Genomic DNA, 25,856 nt, shown 5'->3' on the forward strand with positions numbered 1-25,856 from the left:
GGGGAGAGAAAGAAGGGGGACACAGAATCTGAAGCAGGTTCCAGGCTCCAAGCCGTCAGCACAGAGCCTGATGCAGGACTCGAACTCACGGACTGTGAGATCATGACCTGAGCCCCAAGTTGGATGCTCAACTGACTGAGCCACCCAGGCACCCCCTCTGTTTCTTCATTTTGTTTCCTCTCTATGTGAAACAGTAATCTCTCTCAGTCTTAAAGTGGTGGCCCTGTGTGAGCATCATCTTACCATTTAACTTTGCTCTGCTCATTACTCGTTTCTTGAACTGTTCTTGCAATTGTTTCAGACTTATGGGGCCCAGACGTACAGTCCCTCCTGGCTACCGGAGCCCAAGATTCGATGGGCATCCTTTGTGCTGGCTGTGCATGGAAACGCTGTGAGGAAGCAGAATGGTACCTGCTGTTTCTGGGGCTGCAGTAGTGGCATGGGGCATGGGGCCCTTGCCCCTGCCTCCGGAAGGGCTGCAGCATCAGTGTGGTGGGGTGGGCAATAGTGGATCAGATTGATAGGGCAAAAATGGTGGCAACCAGTGCCAGCACAAGCAAGGTAGAGGAGGAAGGTAAATGGTGCCTGTCAACATCTTTCTCTGGAGAGAGTTCCAACAGGCTTTTGCCCCTCTGGCAGAAGTTTTAAGATTCTCAAGTGAATCTCCTTTGCATGTGGTCTAGGCTCTACTTTTTCCCCGGGCCCTGGGGTGAGTAAGTCCACATGTGAGATCTTCACGAGTGGATTCTCTGTTCCCTACAGCCCTATGGTTCTCTTGGATTTAAGCCCCATTGGTTTTCAAATCCAGACATTTGGGGGCATTATCTCTCCAGTACACATCCTGAGAGTGGGGGGTGCCTGGTGTGAGACACAAACCCATTACTCCCTGAGGAGAAGTTCCATATTTGTGAGACCCTCCTGATGGTGGGTGGGTGGCTACACCCTGGTGGAGTTTTTGGCAAGACGAGGTCTCTGTTTCTCCTACCCGTATTTCAGTTTTTGTTGTACTGTAGTTGTTCAGCTGGTTCTCAGGCTCCTTTCAGAGGGAATTGTTCCATATGTAGCTATAGATTTGTTGTCTGCATGGGAGGACGTTAGTTCAGGATCCTTCCATGCTGCCATCTTGAACTGCCTCTGGCAAAGGTTGCTTTTCTTAAAATTTGTTTTTTTTAATGTTTGTTTATTTTTGAGACAGAGAGAGACAGAGCATGAACGGGGGAGGGTCAGAGACAGAGAGGGAGACACAGACTCTGAAGCAGGCTCCGTGTTCTGAGCTGTCAGCGCAGAGCCCGACGCGGGGCTCAAACTCACAAACAGTAAGACCATGACCTGAGCCAAAGTCAGAAGCTCAACCGACTGAGCCACCCAGGCGCCCCAGAGGTTGCTTTTCAATTCAGAAGAGGAATTAATAAATTTTTACTAGGGAAACCTTCCCTTTTTTGTCATGGATAAGACTTCTTTATTTAAAACAGTGAAAATAATATGGATAAAGGTAAAGAAAAGTTGTAAAATTATTGTTTCTGGATCAAAAGCCTAGAAAAATTTTTCTAGCTAGTTGAGATAATTATCTTTTTTTTTTTTTTTGGATATTTTTTATACTGATTGTGGAAATACAGTGGAGAAATTGGGACTTGCACACCTAGGTTATGACTACATCAACTAAGACAGCTTCCCTAACAGACTCGTAACAATTGGTTTAACGGCTTTTTCCACTTGTGTATTATATATTTTTATAGAGTGTAGGCTGTGTTTAGGAATTACAAAAGCTAGATGGGGGTGCACAATGTAGTAAGAAAAAATGTTATAGGGAACTCTTAACACTTTATTTTAACTGTGGGCGTTGGGAGTTTCGGGTTTTATTTTTATTTTATTTACTTATTGCGGGGGCGAGGGGAGAGTTTAGGTTTTTATTAGCTTTGAACCTAAATCCTGAAAGGGCATATGAGGTCATTTTGAAGCCTACATTTGCTGCCCAAAAGATCATGAGCTGCCAAATTAAGTGAAAGGAAAAGGGTTTCATCCTGGCACCCTCATTCATGCCTCATGGTGCTGGAAACATCTGCTGGGGCTGGCAATGGGCCAATCAGAGACTTCTCCAAAAGCAAGTTGGGAGACAACGTTTAGGAGGAACAGATTAAACCATTTAGGGAGATTCCTATTTAGTGTGGCATTTTTCTCATTTTCTACTACAACATCATCTTTATAGTCCTTTGGCAAGTAATTTTATTTTTGCCATTTAATTTTTTTTTAACGTTTTATTTATTTTTGAGACAGGGAGAGACAGAGCATGAACAGGGAAGGGTCAGAGAGAGGGAGACACAGAATCTGAAACAGGCTCCAGGCTCTGAGCTGTCAGCACAGAGCCCGACGCGGGGCTCGAACTCACGGACCGCGAGATCATGACCCGAGCCGAAGTCGGCCGCTTAACCGACTGAGCCACCCAGACGCCCCTATTTTTGCCATTTAAAGGACAGAAGTCAAGCATTCATGATGAAATTTCCAAGAGAATAAATTAGATATTCATTAATTTTTTTAATTTGCAAATGTATGTTTCTAGGCATGAAGACTTAGGCCTTACATTTTGTTCCATTTTAGTTGTAATATTTTTGGAATTATAACTACAGATAAGGTCAATAATGTTCTTCATAGAACTTTAAAACAAAATGATGACATTTTGTATCTGTACCTGGTTATTTTTGTTTTAATGTTTATTTGTTACTTAGTTGAGTTTGTCTGGTATTTTATGGTGAACATGATTACAGATTCATTTATATTTATAGACCAATAAATAAGTCCTAAATGTCGGGAGAGACAGCTCAACTTCTTTGTTTATGTATCTTCTCACTCCTAGTGCAGTTATTAAGCTTTAATATCTGGAATGTTCTTAATAATAACATAGTAAGTAAACTAGAAGTGGTTTTTAATAGTACTTTAAAACATTCATGAGATTTAATGATAGTCAAATAGATTAATGTATAAGTAAACTGTTATATTTCCAACACAATGAGTACAGTTTGTATGGAAAGTTATTTATAACAAAAGAGTAGCTTCACAAAACAGGGGGTAATGATGGACCAACCTCAGCCTCATTTTAGCAACTCCCAGGAGATACAAGTTACACTTGTACAATAAAAGAATACAGTTGCCTTCACAATGTAAAGAATATGTTGCTCAATGAAACTAATATTGACAACATAAAGTGTACTTGACACGTCAGATTAACACTCAAGAGAATGGTCTTTTATTTGTTATAATCTTAAGGGAGTCGAACTTTTGTTAATAAAGCAGGGAGCCTTCCTTTCCCGATAACCTCCTGATTTTAGGAAAGAAAACATGTGTACATTGATTTTGTGTTTTTCTTCCTCTTTAGAGCCAGATGATGAGTTATGGATTGGCTTAAATGACATCAAGATCCAAATGTATTTTGAGTGGAGCGATGGCACCCCAGTAACATTTACTAAATGGCTGCGGGGGGAACCAAGCCATGAAAACAACAGGCAGGAAGATTGCGTTGTAATGAAAGGCAAGGTAAGGCAACTTTATTTGCTGATGCCTAGCAAAAGCCACAGGGTATGTTCCGTTCTGCCTCACTTATTACATATTGTTATTGTTTAGGTTCCTTCTAGTCTAGGTGATCTATCTGTGTTTCTATTGTTTGGCGAAGTCACATTTTCAAGGGGAAGAGAAAAGCCGCAGAAACAGAAACATTTGGTGCAGGGATGAAATTAACCAGTAACCAACATATTCGTCTTGTTCCTGTGCTGGGTTCTAAATGGCAATACGTACAACGTGACTGATCACATTAGAGCTTTGGTTCAACTTTTGACTGGTTGCTCTGAGCAGATGCACTTAGATCTCTTCTGGGTTTCACTGTCTGCCATCTGTCCCTGGAGAGCTACGTTTGCTCTTGTAGGTTACGTGGAGATGTCAAATATGAAAAGATTGCTTCCACGGCCTAAATAGGAGTTTAGTGACAGAAGAGTATCATCAGGTTATCTTTTATTAATGGACGACGAACGCGGTGGTTAAGAGGCTGGGTCTGGATGCCTGGCTTATTTTCTCATTTATGAAAAGGGCATACTAATTGTACCCAGCTTAACAGTGAGTGTAAGGATTGAATGGGTTAATGTGTATAACAAGTACTGTGACTGCCCCAAACCAGTTGTTCAATAAGTATTAGCTGCTGTTTCATCATTGTGGTTGTTTTTGTTGTGATTAATTGTTTTTTTTTTAATGTTTATTTACTTTTGAGAGAGAGAGACAGACAGAGTCCGAGCAGGGGAGGGGCAGACAGAGAGGGAGACAGAGAATCCGAAACAGGCTTCAGGCTGTGACCTGTCACATAGAGCCCCATGCGGGGCTCAAATTCACGAACTATGAGATCATGACCTGTCACATAGAGCCCCATGCGGGGCTCAAATTCACGAACTATGAGATCATGGCCGCAGTCAGATGCTCAACCAACTGAACCACCCAGGTGCCCCTCATTGTGATTAATTGAAAGCTTAAGAAAAGAGCAGGTATAAACTATTGAAAGGGTAGGCAGAAGTGTGTCCTGGGAAGAAGAAACCAGAAAACATCCTTCTTATAAAGAACTGAAGGACAATATGGCTGAAAGCACGGAGTTAGAGGTGGACGGACAGGTGGGAAAGCTGGCAAGTGTTGAGAAAACATGCCTTAGCTGAGGAGTGGCTAAACCAACTTTTCAATGTATAGCTGTCACTCTGGCTGAAGATTGAGGACCAGATGGCAGTGGGTTGCAACTGAGTGAGAAACGAGGAACCAGAGGCAGACAATACAGAAGGAGTCTGCAGGAGACTGAAGGAGAGGAGAGGCCATTTTGATGTGCAGTCGTTGAGGAAGGGGGAGAAGGTGGAATCTGAAGAAGGCTGGGAGGCAGAGTCGTAGACCCAGGCGGACACTCCTCAGTACAAATTGGAAAAGGGAGGAGAGATGACTGGTTTCAAGGTGCGTTTTCAAGTTTGGTGTGTGGGGTGAGGGAGTTTTTCTGGAAGGCTTTCTCTGTACTTGGTCAACTTGAAAACAGCTGATGGGAGAGGCTGCATGTAGACCTTCTGTTGGTATAATCACTTAGGGGTTTACAAGCATTTTTAGTTTCTCTCTAGATCCTTCTACACAGTGGCATGGATAGCCATAGTATCAAAACATATTGGGACCCCAATAGCTTTTCACGTCTTTGCAGCCGGAGTCAAATTTGCTGTTTACTTATAAAGTGTCAATTCACCTTTCCTTTTCACAGATGCCATTTTTCTCTTAAGAACCTCGAATCTTCGTTTTCCTTTCCTGAGACACCATTACAAGAAAATGGCCTCAGAGTGAAACAGCTGATAATCATTCATTTTTTTTCTCTTTGCTTTCCGTAGGACGGGTACTGGGCGGATAGGGCTTGTGAGCGGCCTCTTGACTACATCTGTAAGATGAAATCTCAAACCCAACCTTCAGGAACAGTAGAAGTAGAAAGCGGCTGCCGGAAAGTGAGTATAGAACATACGCAATCATTTCAGACCAGCAAATATTCTGTGATATCTTGGCTTTACTTTTGCCTGGGAAAGTGTTGTATCATTGTCATAGGTAGTCAGATGTTCTAACTTTTTAAATGTTCAACTGTTTGTTGGTAGTATTTGGTATTTGTTCTCCCTGAAGTCTTCTTCAGGTGCCCTCTACAGCTAATATGGGTGCATGTGATTCAGAACGTCGGGGGAATTCTCCCACCCCAAATGGGGGAGCTAGAACAGAGAATAAAACCACACACCCGTGGAACCTCGTGAGGGTAATGAGAGTCAGATGGGTTATGGTCCTGGAAAGAAGGGTCACTGAGGTATTATTGGTGGTCGATGATCCCATAGGTGGTAGGAACATTTCCAGAAGATAACCATGAATTTCAGATAGCCAACTCTCCTGTCATTTTTCTCCATTTATAATATTTTTGAGAAGGCTACGTCTGACAGGGATACTTCTCAGTAGATCGCTGCATTGGGAGGGGAGAGATCCCACGAGCTGGTAGTAGCCGGCAGCCATCAGTTAAAGTGGATAAAGCTTCGCCATCTTACTGCCCATCCCCCTCACCTGTATCACACTTGGCATTCTACCTCCCTGTAATTCTTCTAGTTCTTTGAGGTTGAAGCAAATGGCCTCTGTGAAGCAGTTTCTTTTTTTTTTTTTAATTTTTTTTTCAACGTTTATTTATTTTTGAGACAGAGAGAGACAGAGCATGAACGGGGGAGGGGCAGAGAGAGAGGGAGACACAGAATCTGAAACAGGCTCCAGGCTCTGAGCCATCAGCCCAGAGCCTGACGCGGGGCTCGAACTCACGGACCGCGAGATCGTGACCTGGCTGAAGTCGGACGCTTAACCGACTGCGCCACCCAGGCGCCCCAGTGAAGCAGTTTCTAAACGCATAAAGAAACTACAGAAGACAGGGTGTTGGGTTCTCATTTTCCTGTTTAACTGCTGAATTGCTCGTCTTCCTCTTTTCTTCCTTTCTCACTTCTCTTGGATAAAAATAAAGTAGAAACCAATTTTCTTTCCAAGCATGTCATGTTGTGATCAGATCATCTTATAACAAACACCAGAAAGCTGAGAGTTCATGAAACACAATTCAGTACTGTCCAAATAAACTAGAAGGAAACATTGAGCAGGAGCGCCTGGGTGGCTCAGTCAGTAAATCGTCTGATTTGGGCTCGAGTCACGATCTCATCATTGGTGAGTTCGAGCCCCGTGTTGGGCTCTGTGCTGACAGCTCAGAGCCTGGAACCTACATCAGATTCTGTGTCTTTCCTCTCTGCTCTCAAAAGTAAATAAACATTAACAAATTTAAGAAAAAAGAAACATTGAGCAGATACAGAAAATCAGAGACTGTTAGAGACATCAAGGATTTTTGTGATGATCAAAATCCTCCCTTTAATTTTTACGTTCTGGAAATTCAGCCCAGAGAAGCTTGGACTTTCTTAGGGTACCGAAGCAAGGCTAGAACCCCAGCATCCTGACCCCAGGTCTCTACACTTAGACCACTGGTTTTTCTTTTTTTTTTTTTTTTTTTTTTTTTTAATTTTTTTTTTTTCAACGTTTATTTATTTTTGGGACAGAGAGAGAGACAGAGCATGAACGGGGGAGGGCCAGAGAGAGAGGGAGACACAGAATGGGAAACAGGCTCCAGGCTCTGAGCCATCAGCCCAGAGCCTGACGCGGGGCTCGAACTCCCGGACCGCGAGATCGTGACCTGGCTGAAGTCGGACGCTTAACCGACTGCGCCATCCAGGCGCCCCAGACCACTGGTTTTTCTACCAATGCACTTATGTATCCTTTGCCTAATCATATGCATATGTGTTTATGTGTGTATTATTGTAATTTTCTAGAAATAATAAATAGTCCTTAAATTTTATGACTTCTATACAATTAATCAAAGTTTATATATGTATCCATATATGTATGTATATATATGTATATATGTATATATATGTATATATGTATATATATGTGTAACATATATATATAGTTTATATATGTATACATATACATAGCCCAGTCATTGTCATATCTACAACATGTGATAAAATCCAATTTAATCATTAGGGTAGTAATATGAAATATTAAAAAAAATATCCACAAGTGTTTGTTGAGTGTGGTTATTATGCCACCAATGACCTTCAAGGATAAATGCTATGTTCCTAATTAGAAGGGAAAATGAAAGCCCAGAGACGTTAAATAATTTGGCCAGTTTAAAAATACCTGCTGTAGGCATGACTTCTTCAGAGAGCTAGGAAGACTAGGAAAAAAATCCACTTACCGGTAAAGAAAGATAACAAGACTTAAAAATTTTTTTTATTTCTTTTTTGGTCTGGGCCTGGGCACACGATGACGTGATCTTTTGGAGAATTCAAAACCACAGGCCTGATTTCAGGTTCATTTTTCACTTTGTTGTTACCTTTGTGGGAAATCTAGTACAAAGTGGTCCTGAGTCGCTGATATGCCTGGATGTCAGACAGAGGCAAATGTGAAGACTCTGTACACAGAATTTCCCTTTTCCAGGCTGACGAGGAATCTCTCAGATGAGTTTGAAACCCAAAATTATAAAATCTACTACTGGGTGCTTTAGATGGTGGAATTAATGGACATGACATTCCAGTGAATGTGTTTTTCTTTTAATGTGTATTTATTTATTTTGAGAGCGAGAGAGAGACAGACAGACAGACAGACAGGGGTGAGGGCAGGGGCAGAGAGAAGGAGAGAGAATCCCAAGCAGGCTCCGTGCTGTCAGCACAGAGCCTGACACAGGACTTCCTTCCATGAACCATGAGATCATAACCTGAGCCAAAATCAAGAGTCAGGTGCTTAACCGACTATGAATGTGTGTTTAAATATTTGCAGAAATAAAAGGTGAATTTAAAACTGTGGACCAACCAAACCAAGTTTTGTTATCTAGTGCTTTCATTATGATTCACTTCCAAATATTTTTTATTTCCATTAAGATTTATTTTATCCTCGAATTATTTAGAAGAGAGAGAGAGAGGGGAGAGAGAGAGAGAGAGAGAGAGAGAGAGTGGTTTTGGTGGTTATGATGGGGATTTTGTTTGATTTTTAGTTTCTCAATAATTAGAAACTGATTTTAATTTCACTGCATTGTGATTATATACAGTTTTGGTTGTTGTTACTTGCCGAGACTTTCTTTATGGTCTAGTTAATAGTCAGATTTTGTAAATATTCAGTGTGTGCTTGAACAGAACGATCTTTGATTGTTCGGTTCAGGGATCTTTATATGGTGACTAGATAAACTTTAACAATTTGTATAATTCGGATGTTCTGCATTCCTAGTATTTTGTCTCCTTGATGAAATATTCTCTTTACAGTTCTGTCAATGTTTGTTTTATGTGCTTTGAACTGCATTATATCTTCCTGATGCATCAGTCCTTGATAGTGTAATTATTTTCCTTATTCATACTAATCCTTTTTTGACCAGAAAGTCAATTTTAAATTAATTGCCACAGAAGCTATCTTTTGCTTGGCATTTCCCTAGAAATGCCTGTTAGCTTTTTAATAGTTCTATGTCATCGAATGGCTCTTGTAAAAATATATCTGCATTTTTATTTTTTATCTCATTTGAGGAACTCTTGGCTTTTTACTGGCAAATGTGAGTGTACATTTTTTTTTGCACATTTATATATTTGTATTTGTTTTACCATTTTGAGCTTTATTTCATTTACTGTTCTGTTTTCTTTCTATCTTGTTTGTCTTTTCCTGCATTCCACTAGTTCTCTGGAATATTTTTATCCCATTTTCCCCCTCTACAGGTTTGGGAATGATTCTATTTCTTTTTTTTTTTTTTTTCAGTAGTTAACCTTATGTTTTTAACATGCATGTCTGACTTGAAGTTAATCAACATCTCTCTGCTTCCTGAACAAAATGAAGTTTATTATTCCACCTAAACATTAAAACATTTTTTTTTAACTTGGAAATCACGTTAGACTGTCAAAAAATTGAGAAAGAGAGTACAGACAATTCCCCTGTGCCATCCACTCCCACACCTTTGGTGAGAACTTCTCATGTGAGGCCTATAGTATCACAGCTAGGTAATTACATGGATACAATATATTAACTAAACTGCACATCTTCCGTTTTTTTGTTTTGTTTTGTTTCAAATAGGGACATTAAGGTTTATTTATCTCACAGGATTCTTGTAAGAATTAAATATGTAATACTGATAAACCTCTATTTTTAAAGTCTATCTCTAATTTTATTTTATGATTTTTTTTTAGAGTATTTTTTTAAAAATTTTATTTCAATCCAAGTCAGTTAACATACAGTGCAATAATGGTTTCAGGAGTAGAATTTAGTGATTCATCCCCTACATATAACACCCAGTGCTCATCCCAACAAGTGCCTTCCTTAATGCCCATCATCCATGTAGCCCCTCCCCCCACCTCCCCTCCAGCAAGCCTCAGTTTGTTCTCTGTATTTAAGAGTCTCTTATGGTTTGCCTCCCTCCCCGTTTTGATCTTATTTTCCCTTCCTTTGCCCTATGTTCATCTGTTTTGTTTCTTAAGTTCCACATATGAGTGAAGTCATAGGATACTGATCTTTCTTCCACTGACTTATTTTGCTTAAACCACACATCTCGTTAATTTCCCATTCTTTAACTTCCCACCTGCAATTAGTTATCTTTGCTGTTTGCACAGGCATTTAGACCTGGATTCACACACACATTTATTGGTTCCTTTGCTCAGTGTAGACTTTCAGCTCTCTTATTCCTCCTGATTTAAAATTCTTACTTGACAAAGTAAAACTTTTAGTGATTCCTTCACTGGTGATTTCGGAGTGGAAAACTCTGTCTTTATCTGAAAATGTCTTGATCCACCCTTACCTTGCCTAATAATTTAGGTAGGTTGTTTTAAAATGCTGTCTGTATGTATGTGCGTGTGTGTGTGTGTGTGTGTGTGTGTGATATGATATATTTTAAAGTAGGCTTCACACCTGGCATGGAGCCCAACGTAGGGTTGGAACTCGTGACCTGAGCCGAGATCAAGAGTCAGATGCTTAACTGACTGAACCGCTCAGGCGCCTCAGTGCTGTGTACATATTGTTTCGTTTTCTCCTGGCCTTTATTTTTGCCATTGGAATTCCCCTGTTATTAGACTAATTCTTCTTTTTATCCTTCTTTTAAAAAAAATTGTTAATGTTTATTCAGTTTTGAGAGAGACAGACAGACAGAACACAAGTGGGGGAGGAGCAGAGAGAGAGGGAGACATAGAATTTGAAGGAGGCTCCAGGATCCCATCTGTCAGCACAAAGCCCAGTGAGGGGTTCGAACCCACGAACTGCAAGATCATGACCTGAACTGAAGTCGGACCCTTAACCGACTGAGCCACCCAGGCACCCGTACTTTAAAAAAAAGTTTACTTATTTATTTTAGAGAGAGACAGAGTGAAGGAGGTGGGGCAGAGAGAGAGGGAGAGAGAGAGAGAACTCCAAGCAGGCTCCACACTGTCAGCACAGAGCCCAACATGGGGCTGGAACTCATGAACAGTGAGATAATGACCTGAGCAAAAATCAAGAGTTGGGATGCTTTTTAAAAAATTTTTTTCTAATGTTATTTACTTATTTTTGAGAAAGACAGAGAAGTGTGAGCAAGAGAGAGACAGAGAATCTCAAGCAGGCTCTGCACTGTCAGTGAGGAGCCTGATTGGGGATCGAACTCACAGAACAGTGAGATTATGACCTGAGCGGAAACTGAAAGTCAGACACTTAACCAACTGAGCTATCCATGCGCCCCAAGAGCTGGGATGCTTAACCGACTCAGCCACCCACACGTCCCTAACTCTTCTTTTTAAAAAGTGGCTACTTGTATTTTCTCTCTGATTGAGTTTAAGATCTACTCATTGTCTTTGCCATTCTGCAGGCTTTTAGTACAATATGTTGAGCTTTGGATTAATTTTCTTCTCTTTGGTACTCAGTGTGCTTCTTCATTTTCAGAATGTATCTTTCTTTTTAAATCTTGAAAATTATTGGGGCACCTGGGTGGCTCAGTCGGTTGAGCGTCCGACTTTGGCTCCGGTCATGATCTCGCGGTTTGTGGGCTCGAGCCCCGCGTCAGGCTCTGTGCTGACAGCTCAGAGCCTGGAGTCTCCTTTGGATTCGGTGTCTCCCTCCGTCTCAGCCCCTCCACCACTCACGTTCTGTCTCTCTCTGTCTCTCAAACGTGAATAAATGTTAAAAAAAAATTTTAATTATATGGGGTGCCTGGGTGGCTTAGTCCGTTGAGCATCCAGCTTCGGCTCAGGTCATGATCTCGCGGTCCGTGGGTTCGAGCCCCGCGTCGGGCTCTGTGCTGAAAGCTTAGAGCCTGGAGCCTGTTTCGGATTCTGTGTCTCCCTCTCGCTCTGTTCCTCCCCCGCTCATGCTCTGTCTCTGTTTCTCCTTCACAAATAAGTAAAAACATTAAAAAAAATTAAAATCTTGAAGATTCTCAGTCATTAATTTTATTTGGTGATTCTGAAACATTTCTTACTTTGATTTTCAACCTTCTCATTCTATTTTGTGTTTTCTGTCCGTGTTCTTTAAATGTCTTTTCATGTGCTCCTTACTCTGCTACATTCATTCAGTTGACTAATCTTTCCAAAACTGCATTTCTATATTTTATTTGGCCATTGAGTTTTTAACTTCATGGTTTTCTTTTCTACAAATTCTGTTGTGTGTTCACATCCTCTTGTTCTTTGTTGATAACATTTTGTTCTTTAATTATTGATTCTGCTTCTTCCTTTGTCTTCTTTTGTTAAATCATCTGAAGCATGCTTATTTTTATGTTTTTTTCCCAGAAAGGCGATTACTGACTTTCCTTGAATGTGAGCCTCACGTGGTTTGCAATTTTTGATTCAACCAGTCCCCGTCCCATCCCCAACCTAAGCCTCAAATGTCTTAGTCTCACATTACCTGTGTTGTAGAAATATTTCTATTGTGTGTTTCTGCATTTGACTTCCCTGAGTATCTAAGAGTCTCTCCTTTCGTAGTCTGAGATTTATTTTATGTTTTTGGCTGCGCGTGCTAATACAATGCGAATGGCATCAAGTCGGGACCAGCACCCATCCCTGGCACAGAATTGGTATTTATTTTTAATGGAAGAACTTTTCTCCCTGCACCTAGAACCCCAGGCAGATGATAAGAAACTGTCACTTCCCTGTTCTGTGAGTAGAGTTTTTCGCTCTCCTTTTTCGGAGGGGCTCCCATTAGTGGGTACCATCTTCGTGTAAGGACTTCAGTTCCATTCCCCTGCCTCAAGTGAGCTGATATGCTCATTTGTATGGAGATTAGTACCCCTGCCCTAGTACCATAATCTGAGGTTCGTGCACCATGGGGCAACTACAGTCTCAGCTTGAGTATTTCCCATTCTAGGTTTTAGTTTTCGATGTATTTTCGGTAACTGGAGACAACCTCTTCTTTCTCTTGAGCTCAAGTATGGAATTTTTTTCTTTATTGTTATCTTTTAAGTTTATTTATTTATTTTTGAGAGAGGCACAGGGTGGGGGAGAGAGCGAGAGAGAGAGAGAGAGAGAGAGAATCCCACGCAGGCTCTGTGCTGTCAGCACAGAGCTGGAAGCGGGGCTCAGTCTCACAAACCGTGAGATTGCGACCTGAGCCCAAATCAAGAGTTGGGACGCTTAACCCGCTGAGCCACCCGGGTGCCCCTATTGTAATGCTTTTATGTAGCATTTCTGGGTGTTTTAAGGATGGGAGAGGAACCACGCCAAATGGTGCTGCCAGTAGTTTGATAAGTATTCTCCCAGGACCAGATGATACAGTTTCATGGTCATCATCTACTTTTGACGTCAGTGGGCAAATGAGCTTGCTATTCTGCCAATTATTTCCTGTGGTTACTCATTCTAATACTGAGATCTTACGCATTCTGTTCCGTTTCCCCAGTGAGGACTTCACACATCGCTGTTGTTAGAAGAGGTATCAGAAACGGAGAGAATGCATGCCCTGTCCCCAGTTTTGTGTCCTGATTTGTCGTATGACGCACAACATTCTACTGTTGTTTTATTCACATGAGTAATTGTCCTTGCATTTCAAACTTTTCAGATTTGTGTTCTTCAGATACCTCTGTTATTTAGCAATTTACATTTCATGATAGAGGAATTATTAAAATAATATTATTGAATAAATATCCACGATAATCTGCTTGATAACATTAATAGGGCTGGAAAAGACACGGCTTCTACTGCTATTTGATTGGACACACACTTTCAACATTTGCAGAAGCAAACCAAACCTGCGTAAATGAGAAGGCTTACTTAACAACTGTTGAAGACAGGTATGCAACTATTTTAACTCTATTTTAATGCATGTCAAATAATGAAATGGTTTCACAGAAGCCTAAGTATCACCATGCTCTAAATTTCTGTAAATTACATATGATCTTGAGGTATGATTTGCAGAAGGAGTAGCATTGAAAATCATATCTTAATTTGGATTCTTCATTGTAAGTGCTATAAAATATTTTGCTCCTTTTAGAACTTGAAAGCAATATTCAGTAACAAACATTCATTATGTTATTATATGAATCATATAATTTCATTTCAGAAAAGTAATGTTCTAGCGAACATAGTTTATGGGCCTAACTTTTTTTCTGATCTAGTATATACCAAATTTTTTAAAGCAGAAAAAGTAAAATTTATTGGTTCAAAAATGCCACTTTCTATCTTTACCACTGTCTCCGCCAAAAAAAGGGTAGAGAGATTCACTGAATATTTTATTATTCCTTTACATTCTTCTGTTCATTTTCTTTGCTAGTGTTGCTAGACTGATAGGTCCAGAAAAATCACATGAATGTAGAAGATTTTATATAACTTTTGACCTCTGTACCAAACATCTTTGAGGTTTTAGTTTTTATTTATTTTTCCCTTAATCTTCACAAAGCACTGGATTAGACACAGAAGAAACTTAAAGAATTTTCTTTTAATGTTTACTTATTTTTGAGAGGGAAAGAGAGAGAAACAGAGCATGAGAGGAGGAGGGGTAGAGAGAGGGGGAGACACAGAATCCGAAGCAGGCTCCAGGCTCCGAGCTGTCAGCACAGAGCCCGACGCGGGGCTCGAACTCACAAACCGTAAGGTCATGACCTGAGCCGAAGTGGGACGCTCAACCGACTGAGCCACTCAGGCGCCCCACGAAATTTAAAAATGTGCATTTGATTTGTTATAAAAAGGTCAAGACATAGTTTTAATACAATAAGTTTTATTCATTGCTTCTTAAGGCACACCTGATAAAAGGTAAAGAATGCTACTGTTCTGATCTTCACTGAGTGCACATTGATCCTGACTGATCAATTGATGAGTTGGTTTATTGATCTTTTGGTTTATTGGAGCAGAAATTTCCCTATATTTTAGGTTTGTTTTCCTTTGTATTGTCTACATTTCTATTCGGGAGCTCAGTAACTCTGTGCTTAAATTTTGTTTCTAGACTTTTGGGAGAAATTGGGTTGAGGACTTTAAACATTTTTTCTTTGTACAGTTGTGAGAATGAAATTATTCAATTGTGAAAAGTAAACATTCCGTTATCCTGGAAACTGTGAACACCACTTTTTTCACTTCTCTTTTGCTCCGAAGAAAAATTTTTGCCTACATTGCTGCCTCATTATTTAATGTTTTATCTGTTAAGATCAACTTTGGTTGCTTTACGAACCAAATTGGGTCATTAGATGATGCCAAAGAGATGAGATCCAAAGAAAACCTTTGGAAATTGTGATTCTTCTCCTACTTCTTTCTACAGATCGAATCTCTGCTTCTCCGTATTCCTCAGTAATTTTCTCTTCTGTTTCAGACCTGAGGGAAGAGAATAAAATTTGAGGGGTAATCCACACGGATTTTTCTGTCTGTATCATCTTTGATAACGTTACGATCTCGGGATTTACTTACCCAAGAAACTGTGTCGGGCATTTGAAATAGTTGGAAAGTGGACTACTTTTTTAAACAGTGTATCTAAGAATGCTATAGTTTTCTCCTTTGCCTTTGCAGAATTCTCTTAGATTTTGAGGAGGGGCCGAGGGGCTGGTGAGGAGTGGACAGAAATGATTTGAGTATATTTGATTTTATTCACTCAGCTCCGTGATAGTCCCCCCTCATTTCCTTAGTAGAAATTTGCATAATTTAAATGGCATATAACTTAAAACACAATATGTTTGAAGTACCAACTAAATCATAGCTCACACATGTAATTGACATGCTTTTCGTGTTGCTGTTTGGAAAAATTCACATTTCTAAATTTTAGTTAATTTTTTTCTTTTAAGATATGAACAAGCGTTTCTGACTAGTTTGGTTGGATTGAGGCCTGAAAGATATTTTTGGACAGGACTTTCAGATGTACAAAACAAAGGCACCTTTCAATGGACCATTGAGGAAAAGGTTCAGTTCACCCACTGGAATTCAGATATGCCAGGTATGAGCATTGCTTGGAGGTGAGGTTTTCATTCACCCTACAAGTCCATTGGGCAAAGCCTCTTAGCCCTCCATGTAGTTTTCCAAATATACTACGTAGATTAGTTGTGCTTGCGGCATTTTGTATTTCATTCTCTTTGCTTTTTCTTTCTTTCTTAAAATTTTCTTAAAAAAAATTTTTTTAACGTTTATTTATTTTTGAAACCAAGAGAGACAGCATGAACAGGGGAGGACCAGAGAGAGAGGGAGACACAGAATCTGAAACAGGCTCCAGGCTCTGAGTTGTCGGCGCAGAGCCCAACACAGGGCTCGAACTCACTGACCGTGAGATCATGACCTGAGCTGAAGTCAGACGCTTAACTGACTGAGCCACCCAGGCGCCCCTAAAATTTTCTAATTAGTTCACAGTCGTCTAAGAAAACAGGGAAGTAAAACTAGTAGTTGTCTGGTATTGGTCTGTTTGAAAAATATTTATGAAATCCTAAATAACCACAGATGTTCCAGACAGTTAACTTATGTTTGTAAACTTAAAGCTATATTAAAGAGATTTAAAATTTGGCCTTGCAGAGATGAGTGGAAATATTAGTATGTTTCAGGGGCATGACACCGCGCAGAAATGCCACATCCTCCAGAGCAAATGTTTTGTTGTGTCTGGGCTAAATGCTAAAGCAAGACTGTTCGCTCAAGTGCCTGGATTTACTACGTGGCTTCATAAGTCCTGATCTCCAGAAGTTCTTTTAATTTGTATTCTCAAATTATTGACAAATAAGGAAAATAGGACAGTAATTTGGATAGTGTGATTCTTGGTGAGTTCTTGAATGTTCTGAAAACAATACGATTTCAGTTTATTTTTATTAAAAAAAATTTTTTTTTTGTAATCTTCATTTATTTTTGAGAGAGAGAGTGCAAGTGGGGGAAGGAGCGGAGAGAGGGAGACACAGAATCCGAAGCAGGCTCCAGGCTCCGAGCTGTCAGCACAAAGCCTGATACGGGGCTCAAGCTCACGAATGGGAGATCATGACCTGAGCTGAACTCAGATGCTTAACTGACTGAGCTACCCAGGAGCCCCAACGATTTCAGTTTATTTTTAAATTAACTGGGCAGGAGAATAAGAGCTGACTATACACTTTTGTTGTTGTTGTTGTTGTTGTTGTTGTTGTTAAGTATCGGTCGGAGTGGTAATGGTAATTTTTACTTCTAGGCCCTACTCTTTAATTTTCCTCGTGTTGCTCCTTCAGCAGTGGGACTCTGAAAGCTTAATCCTGGAATGTCCCTAGGGAATAAAAATGGATGAAATCAGAGCCATAGGGAATCAGAGATCTTAGAGAAAATGTTTTGAAAAAGATGCGCCTCCCCAGAACTTTGAGATTTCTCTCTAGACGCTTAATGTCCGTTAAAAGAACAGTAAGAGAACATCTCACTCCAGCAAAGACTCCTACTATGTTCAAAGTTCTTTCTGAATGAATTACTATTTGGAAATGATCACACCTGTAAAACAGATTTATAAAGTATTAAGCTGATTATAGTCCCCATTGTCTATGCTTTTTTTTATCCTTGAAAGCTGGCACTCATCACTACTCTGTAAAGTAGGTGGTGATATTTGCCTTGTGAGATAAGGAAGCAAGTTCAAGGGTAGTTGAGTATTCAACGAATAATGAAAATCTCTAGCTCACTTGTGTCTCCCTTTGAAGTGTGTGATGAATTTCTGTCCCGAGAGACCTCCAAGGCCTGTGGGGCGGAGGAGGGGACTCTTACAAACGTTTTCTTAAAAAAAGAAAAAAAACCCCACGAACCCCCTGTTTTTGCCATTATGGTAAATTTTGTTCTACTAAAATTATTGTATCATTAAGTATCTACGTGGGGGGCACCCTGCCCGATGTTAGAAACACGAAATGCTATCAAAACCCTGACGTCTGAGCTCATAATTCTGTTAGGGATTTTGACCACACAAATGAAAGGTCACCAACAGTTCAAAATAGTAGAAAGGAGTTGCCAAATGCGGCCGTAATTTCTCCTCTATATTTTCTCTTCACCTGAGGAGTGTGTGGCCCTGGGTGACCCTCGGGTTTGACCTGCGAGCGGGGCCGGCCGTCAGTAGCTCCTGCTAAGTGAATTTTCCTTTATGTATTGAATACAGGGCGAAAAGCAGGATGTGTCGCCATGAGAACTGGAGTTGCAGGGGGCTTGTGGGATGTTTTGAGATGCGAAGAGAAAGCAAAATTTGTGTGCAAACACTGGGCCGAGGGAGTAACTCGCCCACCAGAGCCCACAACAACTCCCGAACCCAAATGTCCGGAGGAATGGGGCGCCAGCAGTAAAACGAGCTTGTGTTTCAAGGTGACTGTCATCTGCTAAGCTAAGAAAGAACGTGGACTGTGTTTCAGCCTCAAAAGTCACGCGAGGAATTAAAACGGAACCCCAAACCGCAGGGCTCAGGCTCTACCTGTAGAAAGTCTAATTCTCTGAATCTGGAAGGGGAGCTGGGCTTCTGTGTTTTCAAAAGCTCTCCTCGGGTACATGCTAATGACCGGTTGCATTTAGAGCTGCAAACACGACTCACAGCAGCTTTCTTCACGTGCTCTGCTTCGTCACCCTCCCACTGTCCCCCCCAGGCTGCCTTGCCCTCCTCTGAGCTTGCACTTTTCATGAAAATGTCTGTTTCCCCTCATGCTATCCCATCACGTCCCATTTTGCCCTGGTCTCAGAGCCCAAGCTTTTAGGTAATTGCACTGATAAATGAGTCTACATTAATGCCAAATGGTCATCTAGGAGGTGATGCTCCATTGTTGTGATTTAGCCCCCCCCCCCAGGTTGTTATGCCCGATGGGCGATGAGAGCGTTACTAAGTAGGGGCACGTGGCTGTTCAGTGTCCTTTAAATGACGAGTTGATATCCTGCTCTCATTTTATACCTTCCAAGTTCACACTGTCCATTTTCTCGTTATGCACTCAAGTTGACCAAAACAAACAGACAAAAACCTCAGTGAATTATGCATTTGGGTCTTTTTTTTTTTTTTTCACTCTTGTAAGTCATATCCTTTCTTGAGAAAGTTAGATTTGGTCACATACAGAAATGTGCTTTTCTACCCCTTAATGATATTGTTCTTTAGCGTCCCACTCCCAGGACCTCTTTTATTCAGACCCTTTGGTCGCATGTGGCCATGGTGTGCCTTGTAAGACAGTTAGGTAAGGCTGAGGGAAAACTTGAGTTACTAATGTGTATCAGAATGAGGCTGTTTAGTCTTCTGTAACTCAAGGGGTGTGGGTAGTTGGGTTAGTCATTCCCACTACTGGCAGTGGAGATTGCTAAATACTTGTTCAATCCTGATTAGCAGGTCAGGGCTAAATGCATAATTTACATAGAAGGGGATGCATTGGGCCAAGACAAGAGAGGATTTTGGAAATGGGTTAATTGAGGACTAATACAAAGCAAATCAGGTGTTCATTGTTGCATCTGGAAACTTTTGGTTTACTACACAAAGGCCAGGCTTGTCCTATACACAGCCATTCACCTGGGGGCGGTAGGCTATGGAGATTTGTAGCAGGATTTTGCGAGAAGTGGCAGAATTCTCCAGAGCCGGGAAGTGAATGAGGGTTCTGGTAGAGATGCTATCCTGGTGGATATTCAACACATTGAAATATGTGCTTCATTAGAAAATTATACAGTTTTAGAGGTGCTTGCGTAGGTTTGTTCAGAAATATATAGACCATCTTTGTACACATTAAGATGTGGGAGCTATTAATAAAATTCAGGTGGCAGTAAATTTATTTAAGAAAACGAAGTCTTATATCATAGTCTAGCAGGTTGCAGTGCCCACAGTCTTGGAAGTTAATGATGTGAAAGCTTGCTCAAGGCACTTTTGTCCAGATAGCTCAAGTTAGGGTCAAGGTGAAGATTGCCTTGGGTTGCTTGGTGATGGCTGGGCAGCCCTAGTCCATTGGAAGCCAACCCCATTTCCCACAAGCCTGTAATGGTGGGGAGCATGACTCATGAGAAATAGTGAATGAAAATTATAAAAGTTGATGGATACAACAGACTCCTATAGTATTTGCGTACTGATAGGTATTTCTTAGTCTGAAATTCCATTTCACTGTAGCCCTCTGGATAATACAAGATATTCCCTAACTTATATAATCTATTAAAATTTAATGCAGCTGTAAGGAAAAAAAGACAAGGCCATTGTAAAAGACACCAGCAATGAAATATTGAGACTGTCAGGTGTTTGTTCAAGCTAGGCAGGATAACAAACTATGCCACAATTTTTGTTTTTTGAAGTTTTCCTTCCTTACTTTTCCTATATCAAAAGTGTTTTTTTCTTTCTCATTTCAATGCTACTTTTCCCATCTAACCAAATTAATTCTGCCAAATGCATCAAACTTCTAAGACTTTAATCTAATTTCTTCTGTGCTATGAAGTATTTTTATTTTCTAAGGTTTTCTCAACCAAACCACCCCACATGTTTTGTTACCCAAATACGTACTCCTACATTGATTTTCAACCAAGAGAATTACATTGTTTTACACCATAGCAGTGTCTTTCTATAAAATGAAATCTCATCAAAAGTAAATAATTATTTCTCTTGATTTGATAAGCTATGAAGTATAAAATAACTTCTGAAACTATATCATCTTTAGCTGTTTGCAAAAGGAAAACATGAGAAGAAAACATGGTTTGAATCTCGAGATTTTTGTAAAGCTCTGGGTGGTGATCTAGCTAGTATCAATAATAAAGAGGAACAGCAAGCAATATGGCGATTAATAGCGTAAGTGTCTTTTGTATATAATATTCCTTTTACCTATTTGATGCTCTGATGTTGAGAAAAGTCTTACATTTCTGAAATTGTTGACTCATAATGCGACCTTGAGTGGCTGTATTATATCCCAAATCCATAGGACCTTTTTTAATCTAGTTTCACTTACAAATGCTTTAATTTTATCGATATAAATCCTGTGATGAGTTACTCTATGAAAGTACAAGACACTCAATACATGTTATTAAGTGAATAAATGAATTACTTTCTTACAGTGCTTTATAATGATATATTCTCAAGTGGTGGCTCCTTTTGAGGATATTCATGGGCTGTACCCAAACACACAGTTGCATACTGCTTATGGTCATTGAGTCTTTTTACCTGTGTACTAATTTAGGTTTCAAAGACAACTTTCAAATTTGATTAGCTCTCATATTTGTCTCATTAGGTAACCATAGAAATCTCGTTAAGTAACCAGACTTGTTTCATCCAATAGTATGAGCTCTCTTTATGTCTTGCAAATTGCAGGGCTACCGGGACGTACCATGAACTGTTTTGGTTGGGACTTACGTATGGAAGTCCTTCAGAGGGCTTTGTTTGGAGCGATGGTTCTCCTGTGAGTAATATGATTTGATACATTGTTTTCTCACTTTATCATGTATTTATTTCGATGTTACCCTTTGGCTTAATCCAAGTCTTTGGTGAAACGTGTTTTTATGATAGCTAGTAACATTTTTCTATGCAAAAATAAATCCAATTCTAGGATCATTATTCTGCCCCTGCCCTAATTTACTTCTGTTCACCCAAGGTATAAGCATAACTGGCTGGATTAAAAAAAAATTTTAGAAAACTCATTTAGGTAGCTTGAATAAAATAATGCTTTCATTCTATCATGCAAAATTGGTGTGCAAGTAGTTAAACTTCTTAAAAGTTTGGTATTTTTAAATTTTTATTTTATTTTTATTTTTTAGTGAGAGCGTGGGTGGGGGAGAGGGGCAGGGGGAGAAAGACAGAGAATCTTAAGCAAGCTGAGCATGGAGCCTGATATGGGGTCTGATCTCACGACCCTGGGATTATGACCTGAGCCAGAGTCAAAAGTCAGACACTCAACCAACTGAGCCACCCAAGTGCCCCAGAAATTGAGTTTTAAACAAGTGTTGGTGAGGATGCAGAGAAAAAGGAACCCTTGTGCACTGTTGGTAGGAATGCAAACTGATACAGCCACTGTGGAAAACAGTATGGACGATCCTCAAAAAGCTAAAAATAGGGGTACCTGGGTGGCTCAGTCAGTTGAGTGTCAGACTTTGGCTCAGGTCATGATCTTGCATTTTTTGAGTTTGAGCCCCACATCAGGTTCCCTCCCGTCAGCACAGAGCCTGCTTTGGATTCTCTGTCCCCCTCTCTCTGCCCCCCCGTGGCTTGTGCTCTCCCAAAAAATAAATACTTTTTAAGAAACTTAAAAATAGAACTACCATATAATTCAGTAATTGCACTACTGGGTATTTAACCCCAAAACACAAAAACACTAATTCATAAGTGTGCCTGTACCCCTGTGTTTTTTGCAGCATTATTTACAATAGCTAAACTATGGAAGCAGCCCAAGTGCCCATCAACATTTATGTTTATTCAGCCATAAAATTCCAGAATATTATTCAGCCATAAAAACGAATGAAATCTTGCCATCTGTAACAACATGAATGGAGCTAGAGAATATAATTCTGGCTGAAATAAGTCAGTCAGAGAAAGACAAATATCATATGATTTCACTCATATGTGGAATTCAAGAAACAAAACAAATGAGCAAAGGAAAAAAGAGAGAGGCAAATCAAGAAATGGACTCTTAACTATAGAGAACAAACTGATGGTTTCTAGAGGGGAGGGAGGTGGGTGAGATAGGTGAAGGGGATTAAGAGTGCACTTACCATGATGAGCACTGAATAATGTATAGAACTGTTGAGTCACTATATTGTATACCCTAAACAAATATAACACTGTATGTTAACTATACTGGAATTAAAATTTAAAACTTAATATAAAAAGTTGAGTGTTTTATAGCTTCTTATAGAGCAAGAGATCTGGAAACAATTTTTGAGAATCCATTAATAACCATTGGGCCTTGTCAGCCTTCCCCATTCCTAAGAATGGGGAAGTGTGAGGCTGTGACACGTGTTGGCAGTATTTAGTGGTCTGGTCATCCAAGGAAGTGATTTTGTGTAATTTCAGTTCTACCTCCTCTTATAACCCATCAGCAACTTTTCAAGGCACTTGAGTAAGGTGATTTCTTTGATAACTCCACTGACACTTGGATTTCATATTGATATTTCTGGAAAATGCTTAGCCTAAAACTCTGTTGGGTATGATTCTACACTGAAACCTGCAAGGGGTTCTACACCCAGCCCTCCATTTGTTTCCACTGTTCTTTTAGGCGGAGTTATGTAGCTTTGTTAACAGCATTTCGTAAGTCTTTTTCTTTTATTATAAAAACTAATTATATTTCCCTATCCTACCTATAAAGAGAAAGTTTCCAACGTCACACTGAAATATTACCACTTAAGAATGGGTTAGAGATTTAGGAACACCCAATACTGACAAGTGGAGCTTTTTTGCTGGGTTTTTCCTATATAGAAATCCCACTTTCAAGGCCCTGGATCCATTCTATCAATAAGACCAAAGAAAATGTTATAATAATAGCATATTCTATTCATCTTTGAAAGTTTCCGTGTAGTGAAAGCTATTTCTTTCCAATCCATTTTCATAAACCTTGCTTTCAAAACAAAGCTATTGCAAAAAAAGTGGATGGATTAAAAAATGTTAATATACCTTCCCTTTCTTTCTTTTGTTTAGATAAATGATTGTCAAAGGCCCGATTTAAATGACGTACGTAATTAATGATTGCAATGTAATGTTTCTGACATAGGTTTCATATGAAAATTGGGCTTATGGAGAACCTAATAATTATCAAAATGTTGAATACTGTGGCGAGTTGAAAGGTGACTCTGGTATGTCCTGGAATGATATTAACTGTGAACATCTTAACAACTGGATTTGCCAGATACAAAAAGGTATGGTAACCTGTCCTCTATTCTATCTCACGTTGGAGAACTAACCTCCTGATATCCCAGTGTTTTCCTTTTATTAGCAGAACCAAACAGACAAAATAACCAAATAAGGGAACTGGCAGGGGCCATCATTTCACAGGATAAGAATGAAGTCACTGAGCACAGATAAATGTTCCAAAGGAACAGAAGATCAAAAGGCCACCCGGGAATCCTGGATGACAGTCACGTCCTCTAGAATAGTTCCCACGAGCTGTGATTCTGGCTCAGGTTCTACAGGGGTGGGAGTTGGTGGGTGTTCTACTCTGTAAGTAGAGTAATACGCATGCTGTTTCTTCTTTGGTATATTCACCCTCTGACCTATGTTAGCCATCCAGTAGGTAAAAGTTTCCCAACATCCGAATATTCTAAATGTTGATTTCTTAAATAAATATTCAACACAAAGAACAAACACCATTTTGGGGCCCTGATGCTATTATAGCCACTATGTTTATGATTGTCAAAAAGTATCAGTGTATACTTTAACTCATGATCTGGGACTCAGAAAGTTCCACATATCCAAAGTCAGGCATTGAGGTCAGAGGATCCAGGTTCTTCTGTTAAGATAAAGGAACAAACAGACCTTCCCTTGAACCACAATATACATAATCTTCCTCATTTTAAAACAGTTTGTGGAACCACATTGCCCTCTGCTGTTGGAGAACCTTGGCTACTGTCCCAACTCCACTGCTAGAGACCCTGGGTTGCTCTCGTGCTGTCTGCTTGTTTTCCTCACTCCTGCATAGATGAGTGCTTTCAAAGTTTTCAGAGTAGAGGAATAAAGAGTGGCCAGTTTTTCTTTAGAAGTCTCCTAGCTACCAATGACTACGTAAGTTTCCTTACATGTTATTAGTAACTCTGTTCTTCCAGATGTTAACTACATTAAGCCAAAAGCTGGGTAACCTGATTCCTTTTATCAGATTCCAATGAAGTCCAGATATATCATTAACTCCTTGGAAAGAAAAATATTTCATTTAACTTTTGGGATAAGATACATTTAATAAACATAATATTCTTTGGAAAAAAAAACATTTTATAAGTAAATAGTGTATCTTTAATGGTTTCAAATAATGAAATTCTAAGTAAGTCCACAGCTCATTATAAGATGTGTAATTGTCACCCTGACATTTATTAAATATCTTCTACATACCAATAATGCACATAATTTATCCTACCTCTTTACACATACTACTAACTCCTTTTAGCAGTTGACAGAGTTGAAGGTAGGCAATTTAAACCCCAGTTTGATTTGAAACTAGGCTTTCTGATTCTAAAACTCATGTTCCTTTCTTCCCTTTTGATGACACTATTTGTTGGGTCTGAAAAGTGTCTTCCAGGGGCGCCTGGGTGGCGCAGTCGGTTAAGCGTCCGACTTCAGCCAGGTCACGATCTCGCGGTCCGTGAGTTTGAGCCCCGCGTCAGGCTCTGGGCTGATGGCTCAGAGCCTGGAGACTGTTTCTGATTCTGTGTCTCCCTCTCTCTCTGCCCCTCCCCCGTTCATGCTCTGTCTCTCTCTGTCCCAAAAATAAATAAAAAACGTTGAAAAAAATATTTTTTAAAAAAAAGTGTCTTCCAATTTCTAGTGGCTATTACTGTACTAATTCTCTTAGCCTTCATTCTTCTCCTCTACAACATGCTAGGGCAATTGAGGAGTAGAAGAGAGGGAGAGAAGGAAGAGCTACATTTTAAGCTGTTTTGACCCACGAAAATAGGAAAATTAGAAGGAGATATGATTGCGGAAGTTCATGCACACTTTATAATCTGGTTTTCTTTTGTTTTCCAGGACAAACACCAAAACCTGAGCCAACACCAGCTCCTCAAGACAGTAGGTGTTTCCTTATTTCGTGATCTCCACGCTGATAGCCTTTTTTGCTCTTTCCTTTCCTTTCCTTCACCCAGGAAGAACAGAGTTCTTAATATCTCTGAGAACCTTGTGGGAGTATGGATCCTTTCCTCCAGACAAATGCTCATAGGCACAAAAGCAAAGCATTTTAATACACTGTGTCAAGGGCTCTTGAATCAAACCCAAGGGCCCAGGTTTTCTCTTTAGTACTCTATTAGTTCCCC

The 25,856-nt window shown here is 40.0% G+C and overlaps 1 protein-coding gene across 1 annotated transcript in view; it reads left to right on the plus strand.

Annotated features, from left to right (window-relative positions):
• Positions 1-25,856, plus strand: part of MRC1 (mannose receptor C-type 1) — a 91,747-nt gene that overhangs the window by 35,206 nt on the left and 30,685 nt on the right. Inside the window, exons 9-17 of the mRNA XM_047066300.1 lie at positions 3,371-3,528; positions 5,385-5,495; positions 13,707-13,822; positions 15,797-15,945; positions 18,082-18,281; positions 20,579-20,706; positions 21,223-21,310; positions 23,612-23,756; positions 25,573-25,614. Of these exons, the coding sequence (XP_046922256.1) occupies positions 3,371-3,528; positions 5,385-5,495; positions 13,707-13,822; positions 15,797-15,945; positions 18,082-18,281; positions 20,579-20,706; positions 21,223-21,310; positions 23,612-23,756; positions 25,573-25,614 (1,137 nt within the window). The remainder of the gene's footprint in view (positions 1-3,370; positions 3,529-5,384; positions 5,496-13,706; positions 13,823-15,796; positions 15,946-18,081; positions 18,282-20,578; positions 20,707-21,222; positions 21,311-23,611; positions 23,757-25,572; positions 25,615-25,856) is intronic.

The sequence above is a fragment of the Lynx rufus genome, unplaced genomic scaffold, assembly GCF_022079265.1.
Source record: "Lynx rufus isolate CCGP_SWC_20201006 ecotype Redwood Valley unplaced genomic scaffold, mLynRuf1.p SCAF_7, whole genome shotgun sequence".
Lineage (NCBI taxonomy): Eukaryota > Metazoa > Chordata > Mammalia > Carnivora > Felidae > Lynx > Lynx rufus.